General features: G+C 40.8%; 1 protein-coding gene across 5 annotated transcripts in view; it reads left to right on the forward strand.

The window, feature by feature from the left end:
• pard3bb (par-3 family cell polarity regulator beta b) overlaps positions 1-24791 on the forward strand; it is a 1128463-nt gene that overhangs the window by 422630 nt on the left and 681042 nt on the right. For all 5 annotated transcript variants that reach the window (XM_059967323.1, XM_059967326.1, XM_059967321.1 and 2 more), the window contains one exon: positions 7863-7987. In XM_059967323.1, the coding sequence (XP_059823306.1) occupies positions 7863-7987 (125 nt within the window). The remainder of the gene's footprint in view (positions 1-7862; positions 7988-24791) is intronic.

The raw sequence follows: 24791 nt of genomic DNA on the forward strand, positions 1-24791 counted from the left end.
GTACATGACATATGCTCTGGCATCTGTTGTGGTGTGGCTGTATAGGTAAACATACTGGTGAGTGTCCAGTGTGGCAGAAATGGAGTTTCTGATGTGTGCCTTTACCAGCCATTTAAAGCACTTCATGATCTTTGGCATCTGACCATTGGATGGTAGTCATTTAGTTCTGGATGTTTAGAGTTCTTTGGTAAATTGCTGATTTGGAGTATGTGGAGACAGGAGCCTGAATGAGAGAAGTATTGAATATGTTCGTGAAGATGTCAGTGAGTTGCTGTTCACACTCCCAGAATACTAGGCCTGGGATGTTGTGTGGCCCAGCCGCTTTACAAGTTTGACTCTCTGGAGTTCTTCTCACATCTGCTGCTGTTAGAAACGATGGCTGCTCACCTGGAAGGTGGGGCAACTTTTATGGCTGGAGTAGTGTTTCATGCCTCAAAGCGTGCATAGAAGTTGTTTAGAGTGTCAGGGAGGAAGACCTCACTGGTACAGTCGATGCTGTTTTTCCTTGCATAGTCAGTTTGTCTTTGATGCCCAGCCATACACGCGGGACATGGTTATCAGATAGATGTTCCTGAAGTTGTGCGTATGAAGTCTTTGCCCACCTGATGCCTAAGATGAGTTTTTTTTCCGGCCGCTCTGAGAGCTGCTCTGTCACCAGACTTGAAGACAGTGTCCCAAGTTTTGGTGGGGAGTGCACCTCTGCTTTCAGCCAGGAATTCTAGTTGTACCACAAGATAACCGTCCATGAGGTACCAATCTCATCTACATTTTTGCTGATGTACCCTTTTGTTGCATGTTCTGTGTTGTTCTGTCAAGTATTGTGGGCGTACTGTGTTGGCACTGTAATGTGTAGTGACACTAATGGGCTGCCCCCAGCACTTCCTTAGGTGTGTAGATTGTATTTCACTGTGTGTTTCAATGTACAATTACATTTGAATCTGAACTTTACCACTGACAGCTTTTCTTCCAAGTAATATCACTAACTGACTTGGAAAGATTACTCTTCCTTCTTCATTGCTGGGTCTATGGTCTGTGTGTTTTCTGCAGTGATTCGAAGACTGATAACCACCTCCTTGAGAGCAATTAGTAATGGGCTATAAATTTTGGTCATGGCAGTAACCTTTGCATCCTGCAAAATGAATAGTAAACAAAAATCTTATGTTACAGAAGGAGATCATTCAATCCATTTGGTCTCTACTAGCTCTTGATAGACCAAATGTTTTGTCCCCTTGGCCAAAATACGGAAAGAACAAACCTGAATTAGCACCATAGGATATCTTACCCAAGTAAGCACACAAATTTCTTAGTATGACATCTTGTATTTCCAATTGTACTGCACTCCCTTGGAACTAAAACACACAAAAAAAATCGGGAATACTCAAAGATGGGTATCATCTGGGGAGAAAGAAACAGTGTTAATGTTCCTACTTGATGACCTTTCCTCAAGTGATCCCTCAGCAGTACACCAGACTACACAATGCTAGCTGGATTTTGGGCTTGTCAGGAAATGAGCCTTCTGACTCAAGAAGTACAAGAAATATCTTTAAATCACAGCTGGGAAAAAATCAGAGGAAAAAACGACTAAACAGAAGAACCAAGTCTCCATAGTTCATGTTACAATCAAATAATGTATCTTCTGACTCTTGTTTGGGATCAGAACAGTAATTAATTGCAAAAGGGTGGGATCATTATTAGATCTTTTTTGGACGTTATAACCAAATTCTAATTGAAGCAGAATTTCTTGTTTTAATTGTAGCAGGTGGAAGAGGAGTTGTAAATTGCATGAGGGAATTAGATGGTGTGTATCAGTTTTAAGCTTATCAGCTTAAACCTGAGACACACTCTTCATTTTGGTCCTATTGTTCTGATCTTCCTCTGCACTTTTGTCTGTGTAGTCATGTCCCAATTAACTGCCCATTCAGCACCTTTTCACCAAGGTTTTATTTTCTTATAGTGGATCACAGCTTGTCATGTGCTTTTAATTATCAGAATAGGAGGTGAAAAGTAGATGAATCTTTTTGTCTGTTCCTTTCACCCACTCACCGTGTATTATTTTTTCATGAGCTGTTGAGGTCAATGGAGAATCCTTTGTTGAAATGAGACTAATGTGACACAGATTAAATTTTTGTACCTGTGCAGACCATGTGCAATTAGACCATATTGTATTCTGTTTGAGAGAAAATATAATTACAAGTTGTTGCTCTAAATAGGTCAGTAGGACTAAATTAGAAAAAAAAAATCATCTCTAGTTTTCTGTTAGTAAAATTACAGTCGTTGTAAACCACTTAGTCTTGAAAATATTTCATTTGTTATTCTCTTACCTGGCACAGCTTGTTATAGTGTACATTTAAAGCAATATATTCTGCATAAGGTGGGAGTTTGAGGAGATACAGTATGTTGCCAAAGACTAACAAATTTCTATAGATGTATGGTGGAGAATGTCTTTGCTGGTGGCATCAGAGTCTGGCATGGAGGCTCCATTACACGGGGTCACAAGAGGTTGTAGGGGATTGTAGACTCAGCCAGCTCCATCACAGGCACAGCCCTCCCAACCTGCAAGAACATGTTAAATATCTGGTGCCTCAGGATCATCACAATCAGGTCCATTCACTCTTCTTTTTACTACAAATGGGGAAGAGGTAGAGTAGCCTGAAGACCCATATTCAACAATTCAGATACTGGTTCTTTTCCCCCCTGCTGTTAGAATTCAGAGTGGTTCATGAACATCTCTTTATTACTTAGATTTATTTATTTATTTGTATGCATTTATAGTAATTTTTATGTTTTTGCATTGTACTAATGCCACAAATCAATAAATATCATATGTCAGAATTACAAATCTGGTTCTGATTCTGAATCTGGCCATAATCAACAAGGAAGATGTGACGCTGATACCACTGTCCTGCAACTACTTGTAGTTCTGATCTCAAATAAAGTGTCAGAAGATTTGTCAATAGACAGGCAACATAAATGTCAGAGCCCCGAGCTTCTTTTCAAATTCTGTTCTGCATCCTAGACCTTAGCTTGCAACTTTGTGCGAGCCTCTTCGCCACATAGACTGTGGTGGTTTGAGAAGATAGCTCACTGCAACCTTTTTTAAACAGTCTGGGGATGGGCAATAAACAGGCCATGCAAGTGGCACCCATGTTCTGTGATTGGCTAATAAAAGAGAAGTACTTTATTATTACTAGATTGCATTTTCTTTTTGTTGAAGCAAATATTTGATTTCAGATTTGACTGGCAGTAAAACATTTTTAGATTAGCTACATTTTCAAGGATATAAAAATATTTCCTAAATCTGGAAGAGATAAACTTTTATGTCTACTGCTCCCTTCACCGTCTCACTGAAGAATATCACAGAGAACTAGGTAATTTTGATGAATCATTACTGTTGTAAATTTGGAAATAAAACAAAGGAGTCAGTCATTGACTTCAGAAAGGTGATGGTACACATACTCCTGTTTACACCAATGGTGCTGAGGTCAAGTTCCCAGGAGCTAGTTGTAGAATACATCTTCTGGTGCTACTTGTACACGTCTTCGGTGATAAACCCAGGGTTGTAGGATGTTTCGAGTCTTTAATCATCAGACACCCTCACCCGGGCGACCCAGCCAGGGGTGATCAGCCCCCCGACTTGTGTCCAAGTGGCGCACTAATCCACGGATCCCCCTCCGGATCCACAGGCACCGCGAGGCCTTTTCAGCAGCCTCCAGAATGTTCTTGCTGGCTCTTCTGCACTGCAGTCCTTTAACTCCAAGGAGTTTAAGAGTCTGCTGTAATGAATGGCCAGCAAAGTCCCGGCGCCCAGTTTCGACTGGCTCACAGCGAGCTCTCCAGCCATTGCTCCAGCGTTCTGAAACAACATCTGTGTATCTAGCCCTCCTGCGCTCATTGGCCTCTTCAATCTAGTCTTCCTGGGGACAGTAAGTTCCAGCTGGACCACTTGCTTTATAGGCTCCGATATTAACACCATCTCTGGGCAGAGTGGAGTGGCTGCGATGATCTCTGAGAACTTGAGCTGCTTCCCTAGGTCGACTTGGAGCTGCCAGTCTCATGCAGTGGCAAGAAGCCCTCCCAAGGAGCGAGGCTGATATTGAGCCTTCTCCTCCGCTCTAATAAAAATGATGGACTGTTTGGGAGCATGCTGATTTTTGCTGTCTTGAATTGCTGTGCTGATCGTGTCTATCATAGACATCGCTAATAGGCCATCCTGATCCAACTATGAAGATGCCATAGCCAAGAGAGTGCACTAGTGCCCCTGCTTCCTCAGGAGGTTAAAGAAGTTTGGCATGATTCACTAATTTTTATAGATGTGGCATAGGAAGTGTCCTATCTGGATGCATCTCAGGTAGATATGGAAACTGCTTGCCTGAGACCATAAGAAACTGCAGAGAGATGAGGACACAGCTTAGCACAAGATGAAAACCAGCTTTCCACCTATGGATTCTGTCTACACTGCTTACAGCAGCCAACCGAATCAAAGATCCTTCCTACCCTTTCTTCTCCCCCTCACATCAACCAAAAGATAAAAAAAGCCTGAAACACGCATCACCAGGTTTAAGAAAAGATTCAATCCCCTGTTATAAGTCTATTCAACTGATAAGATGGCTGTTGATCTCACAGTCTACCTTTTCATAGTCTTGCACCTTATCGTCTACTTGCACTACACTTTCTCTGTTACTGTAATGTTATATTCTGCATGCTGTCATTGACTTTCCCTTGTACTACCTCAATGTAACTTTTATGATGAAATGACTTGTATGGATGGCATGCAACACAAAATGTTTTCACTGTATCTCACTACATTGGCAATAATAAACCAATTTACAAATTCTTATGTGCACAGCAATGTGACACCAACTACAGAAGTACAACTGGTTAAGTATTGGCCATCATATTGATGATAACTCATTTCCTCCTTTTTGTTAGTGAAATAAAATCTTTAACCTGTAAGAGAGCATTTTAACACTTAGTCCGAAGCAATAAAAAGCTGTGTACTAGTCTTTCAGTAAAGGCTCATTTCTATCAGACTGCCTTATCTCTTTGGCATTCTGCAGAGGGAACTGATGCCATGGCCCATCTGATAGGATGTGAGATTCTAAACCGCTTAGTTCACAAGGCCTCACAAAACTATTTTTGTACTTGATTGACAGACTTTTAGTTTGGAGAACGTACTCTGACTGAAAATCTGTTTTTAATAGGAGCAATTGAGCAATCTAAAGCAGATTCTAAAGTCCCTATCATCCATGCCATGCTCTCTTCTTGTTACTACCATTGGCAGGAAGTACAGCAGCCTTAGTTCCCACATCTCCAGGTTCAGGAACAGTCCTTACCCTACAACCATTAGGCTCCGGAACCAATGTGGATAACTGCACTCGCCTCACCATTGAGGGAAGCAACATCATTAATTCCATGTACAACATTATACAACAATTCAGTAGCAAGGGAGTAACGTACTGTCAGAGGTGCCATGTTCTGAATGCGATAATAAAGTAAATTCCAGTATTCTTCATCTGTGGATGCAAACGTCTCTTGATAATTGCTCCTAAAATGAACAGGGTAAATCTGCCTGGTATGCTAGCTGATATTTATACTTCTAGCAATATCACTGAACCACATTATCTATTCTTTACTACACTATCATTCTGATTCAAACACAGAACATCAGGAAGAACTCAGACATCAAGTATCAGATTGGAAGTTTACATAGATTCAGTATGTAATCTAAAAAGTTGACAAACTTCTGTAGATGCACAGTGGAGCGTATCCTGACTGATTGCAAATATCAAAGCCCAGGAAATGAAAATCTACAAGAAGTGGTGGGTTCAACTTAGTGCATCACAGGTGAAGCCCTCCCCACCACTGAGCACATTTACAAGGAGCGCTGCCTCAAGAAAGCGTTATCTATCATCAAGGACACCCATCATCTAGGCCATACTCTCTTCTTGCTACTATCATCGGTCAGGAGGTAGAGGAGCCTTAGTTCCCGCACCACCAGGTTCAGGAACAATTATTGCCCTACAACCTTCAGGCTCCTGAACCAGTGTGGATCACTTCACTCACCTTAATGCTGAACTGACTCCACGATAGGTGTACAAGATAATGAGAGGCATTGATCGTGTGGATAGTCAGAGGCTTTTTCCCAGGATTGAAATGGATAGCGTGAGAAGACACAGTTTTAAGGTGCTTGGAAGTAAGTACTGAAGAGATGTCAGGGGTGAATTTTTACGCAGAGAATGGTGAGTGGGTGGAATGGGCTGCTGGTGGCGGCGGTGGAGACAGAAACGATAGGGTCTTTTAACAGACTCCTGGATGGGTACATGGAGCTTAGAAAAATAGAGGGCTATTGATAAGCCTAAGGTAAGGACATGTTTGGCTCAGCTTTGTGGGCCAAAGGGCCTGTATTGTACTGTAGCTTTTCTGTGTTTCTATGTTCTATGCTTTCTAATTTATAGATTTACTTTCAAGGATTTTACAACTCATGCTCACTATTTATTTATTTATTTATCTATCTATCTATCTATTTATTTAGACTTCTTTTGCACATTGGATGTCTCTGTTATATATAGATTTTCATAAAGTTTGTTGTATTTTTTATTTTCCTGCAAATGCCTGCAAGAAATGAATGCCAGGTAACATACATACATACATACATACATACACATATATATATATACACACACACACACACTTAGATAATAAATTCACTCCTGTTTCTTCTTGAGCATGGTTCAATTAGATTACTGGCTATCAAAAGTTCTTTTCAGTTCCCTCATGCTTAGCCTGACAAAATTGTGGATAAAATCTTGCTGAGATGTGGCTAATTGATTTTGGAATTTAACAGCTATTTTACCTTGGGAATACAGTGGTTAACATTCACCTTTCCCAATGAAAGCCAATTAAATCTGCAAATACATTTTTCAAGTTTAACTTAGAGGATAAGATAGTTTTGATGAGATTTTGTTTGGTTTTGGACTTCTGTTTCTGTGTATATCTGATAAAGCATTTGGTATCTGACCCATCCAATCTCGATTAAGACCCCCTTATCTTGGTTCAAAGGTGAACATCATAGTGTAGCAGTTAGAGTAATGCTATTACAGCTCAGAGCTCGGAGTTCAATTCTGATGCTGTCTGTAAGGAGTTTCCTCCATGGGAATGCATGGGTGCTCTAAATAAATAAAATTTTAAAAGCCTGTGTTACAAGGGGTGCTTGATAAGTTCGTGGCCTAAGGTAGAAGGAGTCAATTTTAGAAAACCTAGCACATTTATTTCCTTCTACCTTAGGCCACAAACTTATCAATCACCAACATGAGTTATTAACTTCAAGCTTTATGCATAATCACTCAAAGAGTTGAACTGCATGTGCATGTAATGAGAGCTCTGTAACTCATAGGCACGAACTTATCAATCACCCATCTGTGGACACTTTCTGGTGGTCCAAGATCTGTATGCTCCAGGACCGCTGGACTAAGAGTGTAAATGTAGGAGGGGACTATGCTGAAAAATAAATGTGCTAGGTTTTCTAAAATTGACTCCTTCTTCCTTAACTTATCAATCACCCCTCATACTCTGCAAGTGCAAGAGCTATGTGGACCAGTTTATTTTTGGGAGTGGGTTGTTGGGAATTAAGACGTATACCTTATTTGTGTGTAATATTACAGGTTGTCCTGATTTACCAGTGCTTGATAAAACCAAATTCGCTAACATGTTGCAATTAAGCAAAAGAGAACATAAATGCTTTGCATATTTACATCAAAGAGTAATACTTTTTAAGGAGATAAGTGACATTCATTAGTCTTAATTATTTGAGGTATTGTTGTGCTTTTTGAGATATCCTGCTGATTTAAATCTGTTCTCAACAGGCACGCCGCTTCTAGTACGGCGAAGCAGTGACCCAGCTCTTGTACCACCTGCCCAGTTACAGCAAGGTGCATCTCAGCCTGATGATCCCGCTAACAGGAACCTGCACGTGAAGCCAGTCATAACAGTAAGCCATGGCTCGAAGACCAAGCATGGATGTTGGGGGAAGAGGGAGGTGTGCGTGGGTGTGGAGATTCAAATACTGATGTTAAGCAGCTAAGGACTCAGTTAACCTTTAGTACTTGGGAGTTAATAGACACCGTGGAGAACGTTAATGAGACTGATCCTTGCAACCCTCTTGGGCACAGCAGGATTTTTTTTCCATAGTTCAAAGTTGCCTTGTTAGCTTATAGAAGAGCTTGAACTGAAAAATGTTCAAAGTTTTACGCTTCTTCCTCTGCTGCCACTAACTGATACTCAAACGTTTGATGATCATGAAAGGGTATTCTATATGTTGAAAAGAATTTGGGGTTCTTGATACCTAATGCGGACCTCAAAAGAAAAGCAATTGCTTTTTGACTTATTGCAGATGCAATGGCTTTAAGCTATTTGTGACTTTATCAGCCTTAATGCTGGTTGGCTTTGTCCACAGGGCTCTCACACTTATCTTTAGGACCACTGCAAAGACATTTAATAATAATAATAAGACTTTATTGATTCTGAGTGGGAAATTCTCTCATTACAGCAGCAACATTTAAAAACACATTTAGCAGTGTGCTTAACTAATAATAAATCCAAAATATTAATAATGTAAACATAGTAATAATATAAAAATAGTGTCAATGTGTAATAATAAAGTAGAGACTACTGTACTATGATGTGTGTTTACCTGTCACACAGAGACATACTGTTGTATGTGCTTATTGCATTTGGCAGGAAAGATTTTCTGTAGTGATCTTTGTGACAGCGGAGCTGAATGAGTGTTCGAAAAGATGCTTCTCTGCTTATTCAGAAGGTCATGGCGAGGATGTGCCAGATTGTCCATAATGGATAACAGTTTGCTTAGTGACTTCCTCTTGACTACTGACTGAAAAGAGTCTGGGTTGTAGCCAAGGGTGGACCCTAAGATCTCTTGACTTCACAGAAATGGCTTTCTCTGAATAACCTTTGACAGAGTGAAGGTAGGGGTTGATGATACAGAAAGCTTGTTTCAATGGAATTTCATTCTTTTTCTAGACTTTTCAAATCAAGGATGAGCCTGATAAGAGATGTTGGGGCAATTGTAATCCAACATATCCATTAAGAACATGGGAAAATCAAGTTTTAGTCTCCACAGAACTCACTAAGGATGAATCTTGGGTAGGAATTGAGTCTGGCATTCTGCACAGCCCTGTGGAATTCTTGCCTGGTGAGGCAGATTGGAATTGCCTACATTAATTCAGTTATGGCAGTTTTGTATACCAAGACACAAATACATTGATGCAGTAAAACCAGGTCAGTGGATTTAAAAAGCAAGTAAATTATAACTCAGCTGATGTCGTTGGATGAGCAGAATCAGCAAAAATATTGCTTAGAGGACATCACTGAAAGGCAATGGATCCTATATGATCACCATACCCTAAGTCTTTCTGCCACAATGGAAATGTACACAAAAAGCTGGAAGAACTCAGCAGGTCAGGCAGCATCTATGAGAGGAATATACAGTTGATGTTTCGGACTGAGACCCTTCATCAGTCCTGTTTGTTCAAATTGTATGTTCCTCTCCATAAATGCTGCGTGACCTGCTGTGTTTTCCAGCATATTTTGTGTGTTGCTGTGGATTTCCAACATCTGCTGAATCTCCTTTGTTTACAGTTGAGGCTACAGTGGAATAATCTCTTTCTGTGGCTCTACACTTGCCACCAACATAATCCATGACCAAGCTTGTTCTATCAGTGCTGCTTCAATTACCTTGCTGCTGCTGTGAAGTTCAAAGTGGGGACACTTGATTCTGATTCTATAGTTCATCACCATTCAGAACTCTTCAAGCATTATGCAACCCTTACGGCATGCCGCAAGACTTAGACAACATTCAGGCATTGACATGTAAGTGACAAGTTAGCAATGGCTCATATACCAAAACACTCAGTCGTAGTGCTTAGCAAAGATGACAGCTATTTGCCAAGCTTATTTGGAACATCTCCCAAGCTTGTAGCCTCTACCAGTAAGACAGGGGAAGGCTGCAGAAGGATGGCAATAACTCCACCTGAAGTCTCCCTTTGCCAAACACATTCCTGACTGGGAAATAAATCACCTTCCTTTTATTACTATGAATGTGTTGAAAACTTTAGGATCTTAAGATAGCAGCTATCAGGGAATATAGCTAAATAGATGAGATTCAGATTTTTTTTTTGTCTCAAAACCTACAGTGAAATGCGTTATTTGTGTTAACCACCGCAATGTAAGGATATGCTAGGGGCAGCCCACAAGTACCGCCACACATTCTGGTGACAACATTGCATGCTCACAATGTATGGCAAAACAACACAAGTAGCAAGAAAACAACAATAGCAAAACATGCCCTTTTCTCTCTACCACCCACCCACCCACTCAGACACGCAGGCAGGTCACCTTCAGACCTCCAAACTTGTGTCACTATCCCAGATTCACAGGCATTTGGCTCTGTCTTCCAGGCCCTCTACCTATGGACCTTGACATTGGGCCTTGACTTCTGGCCTTGCCAACTTAGGTCGTCAACCTCTAGTATCGACCTTTGGTATCGACCCAAGACTCACTGCTTGTGGTTGACCTCGACTTGCTGACTTGAGAGGGTGGGGGTGGGGTGGGGGGAGTGTTTGTCCCTACCCAGACTCATAGACTTGCAGACATTGGGCTTCCAACTTCCAGGTACAACAACATTACACTTTGACTTTCCAGCTTGCTGAATTTAGTTCATGACCTTCAGACTTTGACCACACTGACCTCCAATCCCAGGACTTGTCAACATGACTTGGGGATCATGAGCCCGCCTCCATGGGACCTGCCAACATGACATCCACCACTGGGATCACAGGTCTAATCCCATGGAACACTTTGACTTGGACTCTGGCTCCTATCCCTGAATCTTCATTTACTGCCCCAATCTCTAATTCCCCAAACCTAAACCCATAAAAACACAACTGCATAAAAAACTACAAGCTCGACAGAGATCTTCAGTGTTGTATGTGAGTTGTCTGTCAGTGTTATCTGTGATTTGAACATGATGTTAACTGCCATGTGTCTGCTGCCTATGTCTTTGTGGTGGTGAGTTCACAAGGTTGGGAAATGTTATCAAAGCAACCTCACACATAGCGTCATGGTACCTTTCATAAATGGTACATAAGTGAGCCAAGGTGTGATCTGATGGGGGATGTGTAAACTAAAACTGCCATTGTTCCCACATATTTTTGTAATCTCCTTTCAGAGAACACATTATATTTTACTTCTTAAGTTGGTTGGTATCTTTTTCCAAGTTCAATGATGAACTTCTTGCTTGGTTATCAGGAGGAACAAGCAGCAATTCTAGCCATGTTAATTTATCTCCACCTGTCTCCCAATTCTAAATGATAATTAAGCCTTCCCTGGTAGCTTGGTTTGCATCTTGAGTTTAACAGCAAACATAATGAAAGAAGTGTCCTCCCACTCTAGGGAATTACTTAAATTGCCAATTTTTCAGGAAATTAGTTTGCAAATAATGCTGTAATTGGCAGTGAATTTAAGGTAATATTTGCATCTCCTGTTCAGTTAATCACAGACCACAAAAAATATTTTCCTTGATATCTGTGATACTATTCCAGTCAGTGTCTCTCTCTCTCTCTCTCTCTCTCTCTCTCTCTCTCTCTCTCTCTCTCTCTCTCTCTCTCTCTCTCTCTCGCTCTCTCGCTCTCTCGCTCTCTCTCATATATATATATATAGTATCACTGCTCAGTATGGAGGGGCCACTGCACAGTTTCTTGTAAACTCAGCCAGCTCCATCAAGGGCACTAGACAAAAGGTGATACCTCAGAAAGGACTTGCCCTCTTCTCCTTGCTACCACCAAGGAGGAGGTACGGGAGCCTGAAGATATACACTCAACATTTTAGCAATAGCTTTGTCCATCATATTTCTGAATGGACGATATTCTTGCTCTCTTTTTGCACTACCTATTTTATATAACATTTCTTATTGTAATTTATAATTTTTATTGTGTATTGCACAACATATGCCAATGATATTAAACCTGATTCTGATTCTCTATTTCTCTATCTCATTATGATTATACTGAAAATTTTATGTTTAAAATAATGTTTCAAAATCTTGCTCTTTGTATTTGAAAAGATAACCCATTTACCCTTATGATGTCAGTACAGGCTCAGTGATGGGAATAACTGGGAAAATGCTTGCATTTGTCAATATTAGGATTTTTTTTTTGTGCAATCTAAGTCCTCCCTATTCTGTGTCCCGTAACTATGTAATTCTTGTACTAAATCTGTTCACAGCAGGAAGAAAAAAGATTGCATACTTTTTCTCAAAGGCTGAAATAAGTAACTTAAGTCAACTGATTGAAATGTACACCTGCAAGCGTTCCATTGAACTGAACCTCTTGTGAAAGGGTTGCAATTTTCACCAATGATTTCACTACATTTGATTGTTTTTTTCCAAAACTGCTGTGCCTGTTTCTAACCAAACTGAACATCAGCAGCCTGTAAAAATAACACAGGGAAACACCAAGAGGAAATATTGTCATGTTTTCTCATAAGCCAACTTCTTAAATGCCCAAAGTGCCTCATAGAAGTATCATTCAGTGATTTGATTTCTTTCTGGGATTTGGATGAATTTTTCATTCCCTTAGAACCTCTGAGTATGCCATGACCAACTTGAGGTTATGCAGCACTGGGCAGGGAAGCTAGGATGGTTATGACATTGATCTGTAAATGACCAGTTACTCTTGTCATTTCAGCTGTTTTCCACCCTCAGTCTCACTGCAAAAATAACAGGAGCCATGCCATATCATTTAGGGATGCAGGTGGACTCTGGGCAGGAGATCCTGTTATAATTGGAGAGTTCAGAAATAAAACAGTTCCACAGAGAATGGAAGATGCTTCCTATAAAATTAATCAAGCTGGATGGATGCCAACGTAGTCAATCTTGATTGTTTTCTAACATCCTTTGTCCATTTCCTTTTCTGTTCCTATCTTTTTTTTAATTAACCTGATGAACCGCTCCTCAGTGTAAGATCCCATTTGCATGATTTTTTTAAATGACTTCTGCATGACATTTTCAAAGTGATTGTGACAGGATATCTGGCACGGGATTGAACAGAGTGTTGGCAACAGACAGAACATGCTATCATGGGGAAAGATTAGCTGCCACTGTTGTTGTAACATCTTTGTAGAGGAGACTGTCAGTATATAGAGGATTCCCAGTCCTTTTCCATAGATTCCATTCTTTGTCTTGGATGATTTGAAGGAGCTTCACCCTTGACAGCAAGAGTGAAAATTAAAGACCGTATCATCACACCTCATAAAATGAGAATGCAAGGATGCAAGTCTGGATGTGGAAGGTGCTTCAGCGCAATTGAATTCTTTTTAACAATGTAATTTAAATCTACAATTTTAGATGTCAGCTTTCACCATGTTTCACTTCAGAGTCTTTTTCATTATAGTATATCTATAAGCACATACATGTGTGTCTGTGTTTGAGCCTGCTTTATAACAGCATCAATCTAGAATGTTACTCAAACTGCTCAGTATATAAGTAGTTTGAGACTGAGACCTTAAAAATGAACCATGTCCTCTTTAGATACACAGTATATATGGCATTTTTTGATGTTACTTTGATAGAATTATGTTAATACTGGAACTGAGTAAATCCTGCACAGAGAGAGTAGTTGTCCTTCAGAATGATCACAAAATTGAGGCCCTTTCCTCTAGGAATTACGTTGATTTTCATTTCTTTTCATTTTATGTATCGTTAATTGTAGTTTTTAAACCTGGTACCCTAAGGTTTGATTAATAAATTGGAGATTTGACAAGTTTCATGCTTTGGGATATTGGTGCTGCTAATATCTACTTTTCTGTTGTTACCCTTTGAAAACTACCTTGAACAGTGGTAGATCACGTGATGAGGATGCTACAGTGCTAGAATCTGGCAGGGTGTTGTGGAAAAACTGTATGCCTATTCAATACAGTATGTCGTTTGGACCAGTAAATAGGGATGGTTGCAATTTGTTGGTGGAGGTGCTATTAAGAAGCTTTGGTCATGTGTTGCTGAGATACACTGGTGCATGCTGATGGGTAGAGGATGTCCAACCTGGAAGATATCTTGTTGTCCAAGGGCTGGGTGATCTTGAGCTACCTGGAGATGATTGCAGGCTCGCTCATCTAAGATGAAAGAGTACATTTTGCCTTGAGCTTTCTAGATTGTTGGTGGTCTTCCAGAGAGTTCATGATATACACCTTCTCTGAATTAATGGAGACTGCAGAACCATAGTGAACATATATGGTAGGTTCACCATGATTAAGACAGGGGTAGTGAATTATTTTCGAAACAGATGAACAAGAAGTGGCCATTAGGTTCTTTGCTCTTGTCCCATTTTTGGATGAAATCATGGCTCATATTTTGGAAAAGTTTAAGCACGAGGGCTGAAAAAAGAATATCACTTGAAGAATTAGTGAATTATATGAATGTGATTGAATAGTTGTTAGGGAAAGAGAAGGAGGATGATGTTTAGTTATTAGAAGATTCAGACCATTTTGGAACTCACTCGGAGTTGCCAGTCATTAAAGATCAACCTTCCAGACATTGTTGAGAGCACCTTGTGGGCAGATTATAGAGATGCTTAATATAACATTTGTTTCAATCTACTTTTAATGCTCCCTTTTAATTATTTGTTTAAAAATATTGGAAATAGGAAGAAAGTCTTTTTGACTAACAGTCAAAGAATAACACAAGTGGGAAATGTAAGAATATGAATATTTTCCTTTTGTTGTAGGAGAGTGTTTCACCCTGAGATTCAATGTGCCAAGTAATCCACCGTGGTGATGGTTGGTTAGTGGGTGGCAGGAATGTGTGGTGGTTGGAGGGAAGAACTTGTGTTGAAGCCTTCAAGAAATTGTCCAGTCAGCGCTAATATTCCCAGAGGACAAGGGAAGAGTCACCTCAGATCTGATGGATTAAGTAATCTCTCTGTTGCATCCTGTGTATTTTCCAAGTAGTAGAGTCCTTGAAAGTGAGTCCATGGGTTGTGGAATCAGTTCAGAGTTAAGGTGAATGAAGTTATCCATGCTGGTTCAGGAGCTTGATTGTCCGGAGTTCCACAGAGGGTACAGCTGATGATTACTCCCACTATACAGTTAGTCTACATGTTGGTCCTGGGCATTAGAACTAATAACCTACCTCTTATTGTTTTGTAAGCAAAGGAAGCATACTCAAGCATAAGCACATTTTAGAATCCTACAAATAGGAAGCCATTCAGCCTTTCAAACCTGTGCTATTTTTTCAAAATTAATTCTATTTCAATTACTTCTATTCCCTGGATTCTTTCCCTATATTCCTGCAGATGTGTCCTGTTAAATCATTCATCCAACTGCAAAGTAAACATTGAATTTGGTGGAAGTAACCTTTCGAACAATGCGTTACACGTCACAGGTCATTGTGCTTTAAAAAAAAACAAGAATTTCATCCTTGCCTCCTTTGCCATTTATCATAAGTCTTATGTCATTTGAGTATCAGCTTTCTTGCAAGTAGGTAGGGGAAGATGCTTTCTCTTTCTCAAAACATCTTGGATGCTTCCATTAAATTTTCCTTAAATGATTCCATCTTGTCTTTCCACAATATGCAGCCAGTTGCATGCCGTTCCCATCCAGATGACTGAGAAATAATTAGTTGCCCAGAGTTTCTTGAGAGTGCTGAACCTCTCTCATTCACCATTCTGCTAGTCAAGTGTGAATTGAAATCATGGTGCAGCTGGTGGGAACTCCTTAGAGATCCCAGTTCAGTCCTGACCTTGAGGGCATGTTCTCCCTATGTCCAAGTGGGTCCTCCAGTTTCTTTTCATATCCTAATGATGTGCAGACTCATAGTTTAATTGGATGTTGTAAATTGCTTCTGGTGTGTAGGTGGAATCTGCAGGGAGCTCAAGATTAAATAAAAGGGATTTATGTTTGATTAGTGTAAATGGGTGGTTGTAGGTTGCCATGGACTCACTAGCCAAAGGGCCTGTTTCCATGCTGCGTCCCTTTATAACTAAAAGATGAGAACATCTTCAAGCAAACACTTATTGAGGAGAAAGTAATGCCTTCACATCCGAAGGTGCAAGATCCATTGGTTAGACATGACCTACCACGTACAAAACCATGCTGGTTATCCCTAATCAGTCCCTATCTATCCAAATACTCACTTATCCAGTCCCTTAAAATACCTTCCAATGACTATGTCAGGCTCACCAGCTTACACTTCCCTGGTTTATTTTTAAAGCCTTTTGTAAACAGTGGAAAAACATTAGTTATCCTCCAATTCTCTGGTATCTTACCTGTCACCAAGGATGGTTTAAATATCTCTACTCGGGCCCCTGCCATTTCTCATACTTGCCTCCCACAGGTTCCAAGGGAACAGCTTGTCAAGGCCTGGAGAATTATCCACCCCAATTTGCCTCAAGAGAGCAAACACCTCCTCCTCTCTAATCTGTATGGGGTCCATGACCTCACTGCTGCTTTGCCTCACTTCTGTAGACTCTGCACCCGTCTCCCAGGTAAATACAGATGCAAAAACTCCTTTTAAGATCTCCCCAATCTCTTTTGCTTCCACGCATAGATTACCATTCTGAACTTCCAGGAGACCGATTTTATCCCTTGCAGTGCTTTTGCTTTTAACATATCTGTAGAATCCATTATGATTCTCCTTTACCTTCTCTGCTGGGGTAGCCTTTTGCTTTCCTTTTGCTCTCTTGATTCTTCAGTGTTTTCTCACATTCCTTATACTCCATAAGGCCTACAATAGTTCCTATCTACCTATACCTGCTAGGCATCTCCTTCTTCTTAACCAGGGCCTGAATATCTCTAGAAGACCAGGGTTCCCTATACTTGTTACCTTACCCTTTTAATCTAACAGCCACATACAAGCTTTGTACTCTCAAAATTTTACTCTTGAACGCCTCCCACTTAACAAGTACACCTTTGCCAGAAAACAGCCTGTCCCAATCCCCACTTGCCAGATCCTTTCAAAATTAGCCTTTTCCACAATTTAGAATGCCAGACCTATCCTTTTCCATATTTACTTTGAAGCTAATGGCTTTATGATCACTGGATGCAAAGTGTTCCTCTACACAAACATCTGTCACCTGCCTTGTCTCATTCCCTAATAGTATATCCAATATTGTACGCTCTTTCATTGGGATTTCTATCTACAGATTAAGCAAACTTTCCTGTATATACTTGACAAACTCTATCCCATCTCGTCCTTTTACGGTATAGGAGTCCCAGTCAATATATGGAAAGTTAAAATCACTTACTATAAAAACCTTATGTTTCCCACAACAGTCTGCGATCTCTCTGCAATTTTGTTCCTCTAAATCCTGTGGTCTATTGGGTTGTCTATAATGTAGTTGCATTAACATGGTCATTCCTTCCTTATTCCTCAGTTCCACCCATAAACCCTCGCAAGACGAGTTCTTCTGCCTGTCCTGACAGAGCACTGCTGTGACATTTTCCTTGACTTGTGATGCCATCCCTCCCCCTTTAATCCCTCCTGTTCTGTCTTGTCTAAAACAATGGAACCCCGGGATTTTGAGCTGCCAGTCCTGCCTATCCTGCAACTACATCTCACAAGTGGCTACAATATTATAATTCCATGTGTTGATCCATGTCCTGAGCTCATCTGCCTTTCAGGCAATACTGCTTGCGTTGAAATATACAGATCTCAGAACATTATTCGCAACATGCTCAACCTTTTGAATCCTGAATTTGTCTGAGGTCTTAACAACATCTGTCTCTGTAGCCTCTCCAATATCTGTTCTGACTTTTGGTTACCATCCCCCTGCAACTCTCATGTAAGTCCCCAATGTGCAGCATTAGCAAACTTTCCCACTAGGATATTAGTCCCCCTGCAGTTCAGGTGCAAACCATCTCTTCAGTACTGGTTCCTCCTCCCCTGGAAGAGAGCCCAGTGATCCATCCAGCACGGGAAGCAATCCTGAGATCACAAACCTGGAGGCCCTTAGCACCTAACTCCCTGAACTCCCTATGCAGAACCTCGTCACTCTTCCGACCTATGTCATTCGTATCTACATGGTCCACAACTACATGGTTACCCATAGTCCTCTATTTTTCTGAGCTCCATGTACCTATTCAGGAGTCTCTTAAAAGACCCTATTGTATCTGCCTCCACCACCGCCGCCGGCAGCCCATTCCATGCACTCACCACTTTCTGCATTAAAAAAACTTACCCCTGACATTTCCTCTATACCTACTATCAAGCACCTTAAAACTGGGCCTTCTCATGCTAGCCATTTCAGCCCTGGGAAAATCAATCAATGCCTCTCATCATCTTTTACACCTCTATCAGGTCACCTTTCATGCTCCGTCGCTCCAGGGAGAAAAGGCTGAGTTCACTCAACCTATTCTCATAAGGCATGCTCCCCAATCCAGGCAACATCCTGTAAACCTCCTCTGCACCCTTTCTATAGTTTCCACATCCTTCCTGTAGTGAGGCAACCAGAACTGAGCACAGTACTCAAATGGGGTCTGACCAGGGTCCTATATAGCTGCAACACTGATGAAGGCCAATGCACCGTATGCTTTCTTAACCACAGAGTCAACCTGCACAGCAGTTTTGAGTGTCCTATGGACTCAGAACTCAAGATTCCTCTGATCCTCTACACTGCCAAGAGTCTTACCAGTAATACTATATTCTGCCATCATATTTGACCTACCAAAATGAACCACCTCACACTTATCTGGGTTGAAGTCCATCTGCCACTTCTCAGCCCAGCTTTGCATCCTATCAATGTCCCGCTGTAACCTCTAACAGCCCTCCACACTATCCACAACGCCCCAACCTTTGTGTCATCAGCAAATTTACTAACCCATCCCTCCAATACTTCGTTCAACTTCTTCCTGCTTTTCTGTTTTCAAATCAGAATGACAGTGTAATAAAGAGTAGATAATGGGGTTCAGCGATGTTGATAAAAGGATAAATATCAGTGAGCATACCAGGCAGAATTACGCTGTTCCTCTTGGGAGTGGTTGTCAAGGGATGTTTTGCATCCACAGATGAAACAGACTGGACTTCATTTTATTAACTCATTCAAAACATGGCACCTCTGACAGTAATGTTGTATGTGGAATTATGATGGTTTTTTTCATTGCATAGGTCTGGTTGCACGAGGGACAAGACTGGCAGCTCATCATTCCTGGGTTTCTTTGTTTAGACGTAAAAGAAAGGGCATAAAAGAGGTGCATGGTTTTCACTGATGAAAAGGGAGAATGTCACAGCAGTGCTCAGACAGGACATATGGGAGGTCTCATCTGCAGGGGCAATTTGAGTAGACTGAAAGCTGTCGCACTGGTTTTCTGGAGTGTGAGTTGAACTCTTGATCCTCTGAATTGGAGAGAAAACTGTTCCCCACTGAGATGCACTAATCCAGCCACATCAGCTGCTCACTGTAAGTTTTATTTTGTCTCTTTTGATCAAAGGCCTGCCTGTAGAATCTGTCTTCAGCAGTGAGAACAAGTAATTAGTATTGGGAAGAAGTTTCTGTCTTGACGCAAAGCTTTGCACATTGCATCGCCCACGTGTCTTCCTGATGTAACAGTCAACCACATTTTGGGAAATGAGAATGAGATGCTCATTATCCCAAGGGTTAATTATACAGATCCTCAATATACTCACTCGGTTGTATTGCAGCTTCAGGGTTGCTGAGAGAACTGATGATTTTTTTCTCTTGCTGACCTACGAGGCTGTTAGTTGTCACAAAGAATTTCACACTTAAACATACATTTAAAAGGTACCAGCCCTCTTTATTTTGATGTGCTGTAACACAATAATAATCCTCCATGAAAGCACTCCGTTGATTCTTTTTTTAAAAAAGTGGATATTTCTGGGTGTTCCTTTTCTTTGTTTTCTTTAAGAGAACTTCTTGTCTCACTTCCATGGGCACTGTTTGATTAAAGGCTTTTGATAAGATTTCAGTGAATGTGGGTTTAAAATAAACATGTTTTGTGTCACTGCAGGCCAGCACCACATTGATAAGTGTATGTTTATCTCCATTTGCAGAATTACTGAGCTATCATTTCCACAGATTACACATTCCTCTGCTCAAGTCTGGTCAAGGATTCCTTGTAAAATACTTTTCTTTCCTGTTGAACTGATCCCCATTCCATTGTAAATTGAGTGGCATTGAATAAACAGTACCAGTGTGAGACTAGTGCAAGTGAAATCAATACTGTATAATAAAGGAGGTCCTTTTTTTTATGCAAAAAGCTTTCATTTCCAGAGTGATCAGAAGTCAACCTCTTCTCTGCCCTTGGCTACACGTCTTTGTTGGAAAATGGTGGCTACTTGGTGTGGACCACCAACACATGTTTTGTAACAGCCAAGTAGTATGTTACAGCAGTGCTAATTTTACCAGATCTGCAACCAATTCCCTTTCTGAGAACTCTTCCCTTTTCTCCTTTCCAAACATCTTCAGCAAGGTTGCTACCTCTGCCATGATTTACTGATCCTGTTTTGATCCATTGACCCTTGAGTTTGCCAACCACTTCCTCTCAAAAAAAATAGTTAATTGGAAACCATCTGTAAATGCAGAACATGGAAAGGTCCATTATGCAGAGGAATTTTGGGAGCTTGTGGGTACTTAAGGAATGCTTTTGATGCATTGGCGTATTTGATCTATGCATAGTTAATTGTACTGAGAGAGATTGGGGACAGTGGAAGTGGGTTGCTTTTGTGAAATCCAGCCATCAGTTATAGAAAAAAATACTGGATTTGTCTGTATTCGATATGAACACATTCAGCAGCTCAAGCAATTGGTATATTTGCATGCTAATCCGACACACATCTATTATCAAGGGCGTTTCTTGTGTTTTGTAAAAGACCTTGAGGCAGCCTTGAGACTGTGTGCTTAAGAGCTAGAGTTTCAGATAAGCACATCTGCTTTAGGGTTTTTGATATGCTCTAAGCCTGAGCACATGCATTGCCAGGCTACTTGATATATTTTCATTAATTACATCAGTGATTGCTCTAAAAGGTAATATGTCAGCCGAGAATCATTTTGGGATGTCCTAAGGTCATAAACTGTATTGTAGAAATGCAAGTTTTCAAATTCATTTTTGCTTTTGTTTATATGCCCAATGCTCAAACCACAGACGTACACGTTCTGATCCAATCACTTTTCAATTCAAAACACTGTCAAAGGAATTCATTACCATTCGCATATCTGTAAACCAAATGTTGTTTTAAGTACATTTCCCAAGACAAGAAAATGGCCAAGTAATGGGTCTTTCAAATCACTTGTTTAACATTTTAATTTTAAAAACATTTGCTTTCTCTCTCTTTAAACCAGCCTTAAAATAATGTAATTGAAAACTTCCCAGTGATGTACTGACATGACATGGAAGAAACAGAATCGGTCCCAGACCTGTTTTTTGTGATCTAGGCTAGGGCAGGAGGAGGAGTGCTAATGAAAGATTTAGCAGGTTCTGATTCTGAAGACTAGAATGGTCAACCCCCTTCCTGCAGAGGTGGGAGCAGGTGTTTAAGAGTTGAGTTTGGCGAAGTCAGTAATAGTTACACAGAGCATGAAACAAGCCATTTAGCCACTTAATTGTGGGCACCCATCTTTCTTGATGCCATCTTCCACCATTTGCCGTATATCATCCCATGCTTATGTAGATACTCCTTAAGTGCTATCATGGTCTGGGCTTCTGCCTTTCTCTCTGGTAGTGTATTCCGTGGAATTTTTCATTCTTGTCATTTGGCGGTGCTCACCGTCACAGTGACCTTTCCAAGTCCAACTAAGGGTCTAATTGTTCATCCTATATGTCATTTTGTTTTATCGCAAGACACTGCTGGAACATCAAGTGCTGCTGGCCTACCCCATCAGCAAGTTGCTCGGTAATGATGGAGCTGTACTTATTGCATACTGTATTGTTACCTGGATTTCTTGCATACTATTATTATGCAGAGGCGGTGCAACAAACAGTGTAAATGATTTCTTGGACGTTTTAATTGTGATCACAGGATCCTGTTGGATATTGGTAATGTAGAATACAGCAAGACTGTTTCACTGATTCATTGAGGAATCTGGCAGCAGGGGAACTACATCGCCTTAGTTGTTGCATGCGCAGGCCCTCATGCCAGTGTTGCCTTTTGCAGCTGTCCAGGAGAGGAAATGCCAGTGGCCGTGTGGGAGGCAGCAGAGGCCTCTACGTGTGCTGGAATCCATACTAGGTTGAAGGTTGATCCCTCCCATTGGTGCTGCCCCGCCAGGAAGACAGCAGTCCGCAGGCCATGCCGCTCAGGGACTAGGGTTATACTATTTTTGTGACTGAATATTTTTCAGCTATCATAATTGTATGTGTTGTTGGTACCGTGTTTTGTACCTTGCCCCTAAAGAAACACTTTCGTTTGGCTGTATTCATGTCTGTGGTTGAATGACAGTTAAGCTTGAAATTGAGCTTGAATTTGAACATACCACTCTCTGGCTGAAGACATCTTCCTTAGATCCCCTTTAAATCTTTAACCCTTTACCCAAAATCGATGCCTTTAGTTTTATTTACCTCTGATGAGGAGAGAAGTATCCTGCAGGAGTGATCAAAGATGGGTTGCCTTGCTGATCTTTTACTGATAAGATATAAGCATGAAGGTGCCCCCTTAAGTGGCATAGCATGGAGCAGCTGTTACTCCTGATGTTGCATCTTAATGTGGGTTTTTATAATTTTTGAAGTAGAGCCAAATTATGCGTAACACTGACCCCTGGGGCACCCCACTAATCATGGGGCTCCAGTCAGAGAAACAGCCTTCAATCAGTCTTCCAGTCAAGATGATGCCAGGCTGTAAAATCCTTCGAGGTCATGGCATAGTTAGTGTTTTAAGTTCAGAGGGATGGGTTTGGGGACAGTGCAGGGAGTTTTAGTAGTCAGGTTAGGGTTTAGGGATGGGGAGGGGAGTTAGAGGTTAATAATAATAAATGATAAGTTTGGGCAGGAGTTCACGTCTGGATCGAAGCTCTCTACAGTTGTACATCAATGATCCTGGAAATGATGTTAGTTGGCACTGAGGATACTAGCCATCCCGAGGTCAGAGTCAGTCCTGGGTTGGAAGTCTGTATGGTTGGCAAATCCTGCGAAAAGACTGGAGTCACAAGGGCCAGTTACTCACAGATCACCGGGGTCAAAGGTTTGTGCGAACCTGGAATTTGATGCCCAAAGGTCAAACCTGGCGTTGTCCAGTAGGGAAGATGAAGGTCGAAGTCTGGAGGTAGAAGCCTGCAGGTCGAAAGCAGAGGCTCGAGGGAATCTCGAGGGACTGGGTCCCTGGGCTCGGAGGTCTGTACGAGTCCAGAAGGCAAGGCCCAAAGGTCAAACTCATGATCGGCGAGTCCTGGGGTGAAGTAAGGAATTGGAGGCCCGCCGTCTGAGAGTTTGCGAATCTGAGGATAACAAATGAAGGCCTGTCCTGAGGATTAGGCTTTTCTCATGTGTGAGTGGGCTTGGGAAAGGAGCTTGTTTTGCATTTCTTATTTTGTTTGGTTGTTATTGTTTGTTCTGTGGAACATTGTTGGCACACTATTTTAGTGCCTGAATGTGTTGTGACTCTTGCAGGTGTCCCAAGCACATCTGTGCTGGTTGTTAACGCAAATGACACATTTCACTGTATGTTTCATTGTACATGTGATAAATAAATCTGAATCTGAATATTCAGTTTGGTTGTAGATTTCATTCTGCATTGGGATCAGAAATCAATGCATCAAGTTCAGCAAAAGCCTGAGGCAACTTCAGTGCCTACGTTTAAAAGCAATATTTTTTGTATTCTCAATCAGTGGAGACTATTACTTATTTAGCAGAAATTGGCAGGTTTTATAATAAAAATTCAGGAGCATCCATTTTGAATGAGCTAAAGCCTTCAAATTAAAAACAGAAAGGAGTAAAAAGAATTGCAATTTAGATTTAGAGCCTGTGGCTTGTTTTAAATGAAGGTTTGTTCATCATTTTATTATTAAATTAGCTCCATTTCTTTTCTTTGTGATCCTTCTCACAATGTGAAAAGGAATTTTGGACAGACACCTGGAATGGGAATGTGGGGTGCAGACAAGCTGTTTGAAGTTCCGTTTATAGGTATAGGTTAAGGGGAAAATATATTTAGGGCAGACAGGCTTTGTTCTGTGTTATTACTGGCAGCTGTTTGTTGTCTGTCTGAATCTGGCAACTGTCAGATATTAATGCACCAGTTTCAAAAAGTAAGCATGACCCAAACAAATGTAATTTTGATTCATTAATAACAGAAATATGGAAGCATTTGGTTTTAACTTTTTGAAATTATGGCCTTGACGAATGAAAGTGTTGTAGGTACTGTAGATCTTACTATTGGGGCTCAGGAGCTAGAGCTCCTTTCCTGTACTGATCTATACAAAGTGTGCTGGCAGCTCCACTTTAACATTATTAAACTTGTAAAATCACTTATCCTGAAGCAGAAATTGTGAACACTATCTCTTGATCTTTATATTCTCATTCTCATGTTTAAGTTCCTCTGTTGCCTTGCTGCTCTCTATCACTGCAAGCATCTCCTGCCTTAAAACCTCCCACATTCTTCCAAATCCCTCTTCCTAAACACACTTTCCTTTGCCCCACCATTGGCATTTATACTTTAAACCAACTCCAGAGTTCCCTTTTGCAACCTCCATTCCATTACCTCTTTTCTGAAAATCTCCCTTAAATCTAAATTGTGTTAGGCTTTGGTTGTTTATGTCAATGTTTTTCCTCATATATACATCTTT

This window comes from Hypanus sabinus, chromosome 4 (genome assembly GCF_030144855.1).
Source record: "Hypanus sabinus isolate sHypSab1 chromosome 4, sHypSab1.hap1, whole genome shotgun sequence".
In the NCBI taxonomy this organism is placed as follows: Eukaryota; Metazoa; Chordata; class Chondrichthyes; order Myliobatiformes; family Dasyatidae; genus Hypanus; species Hypanus sabinus.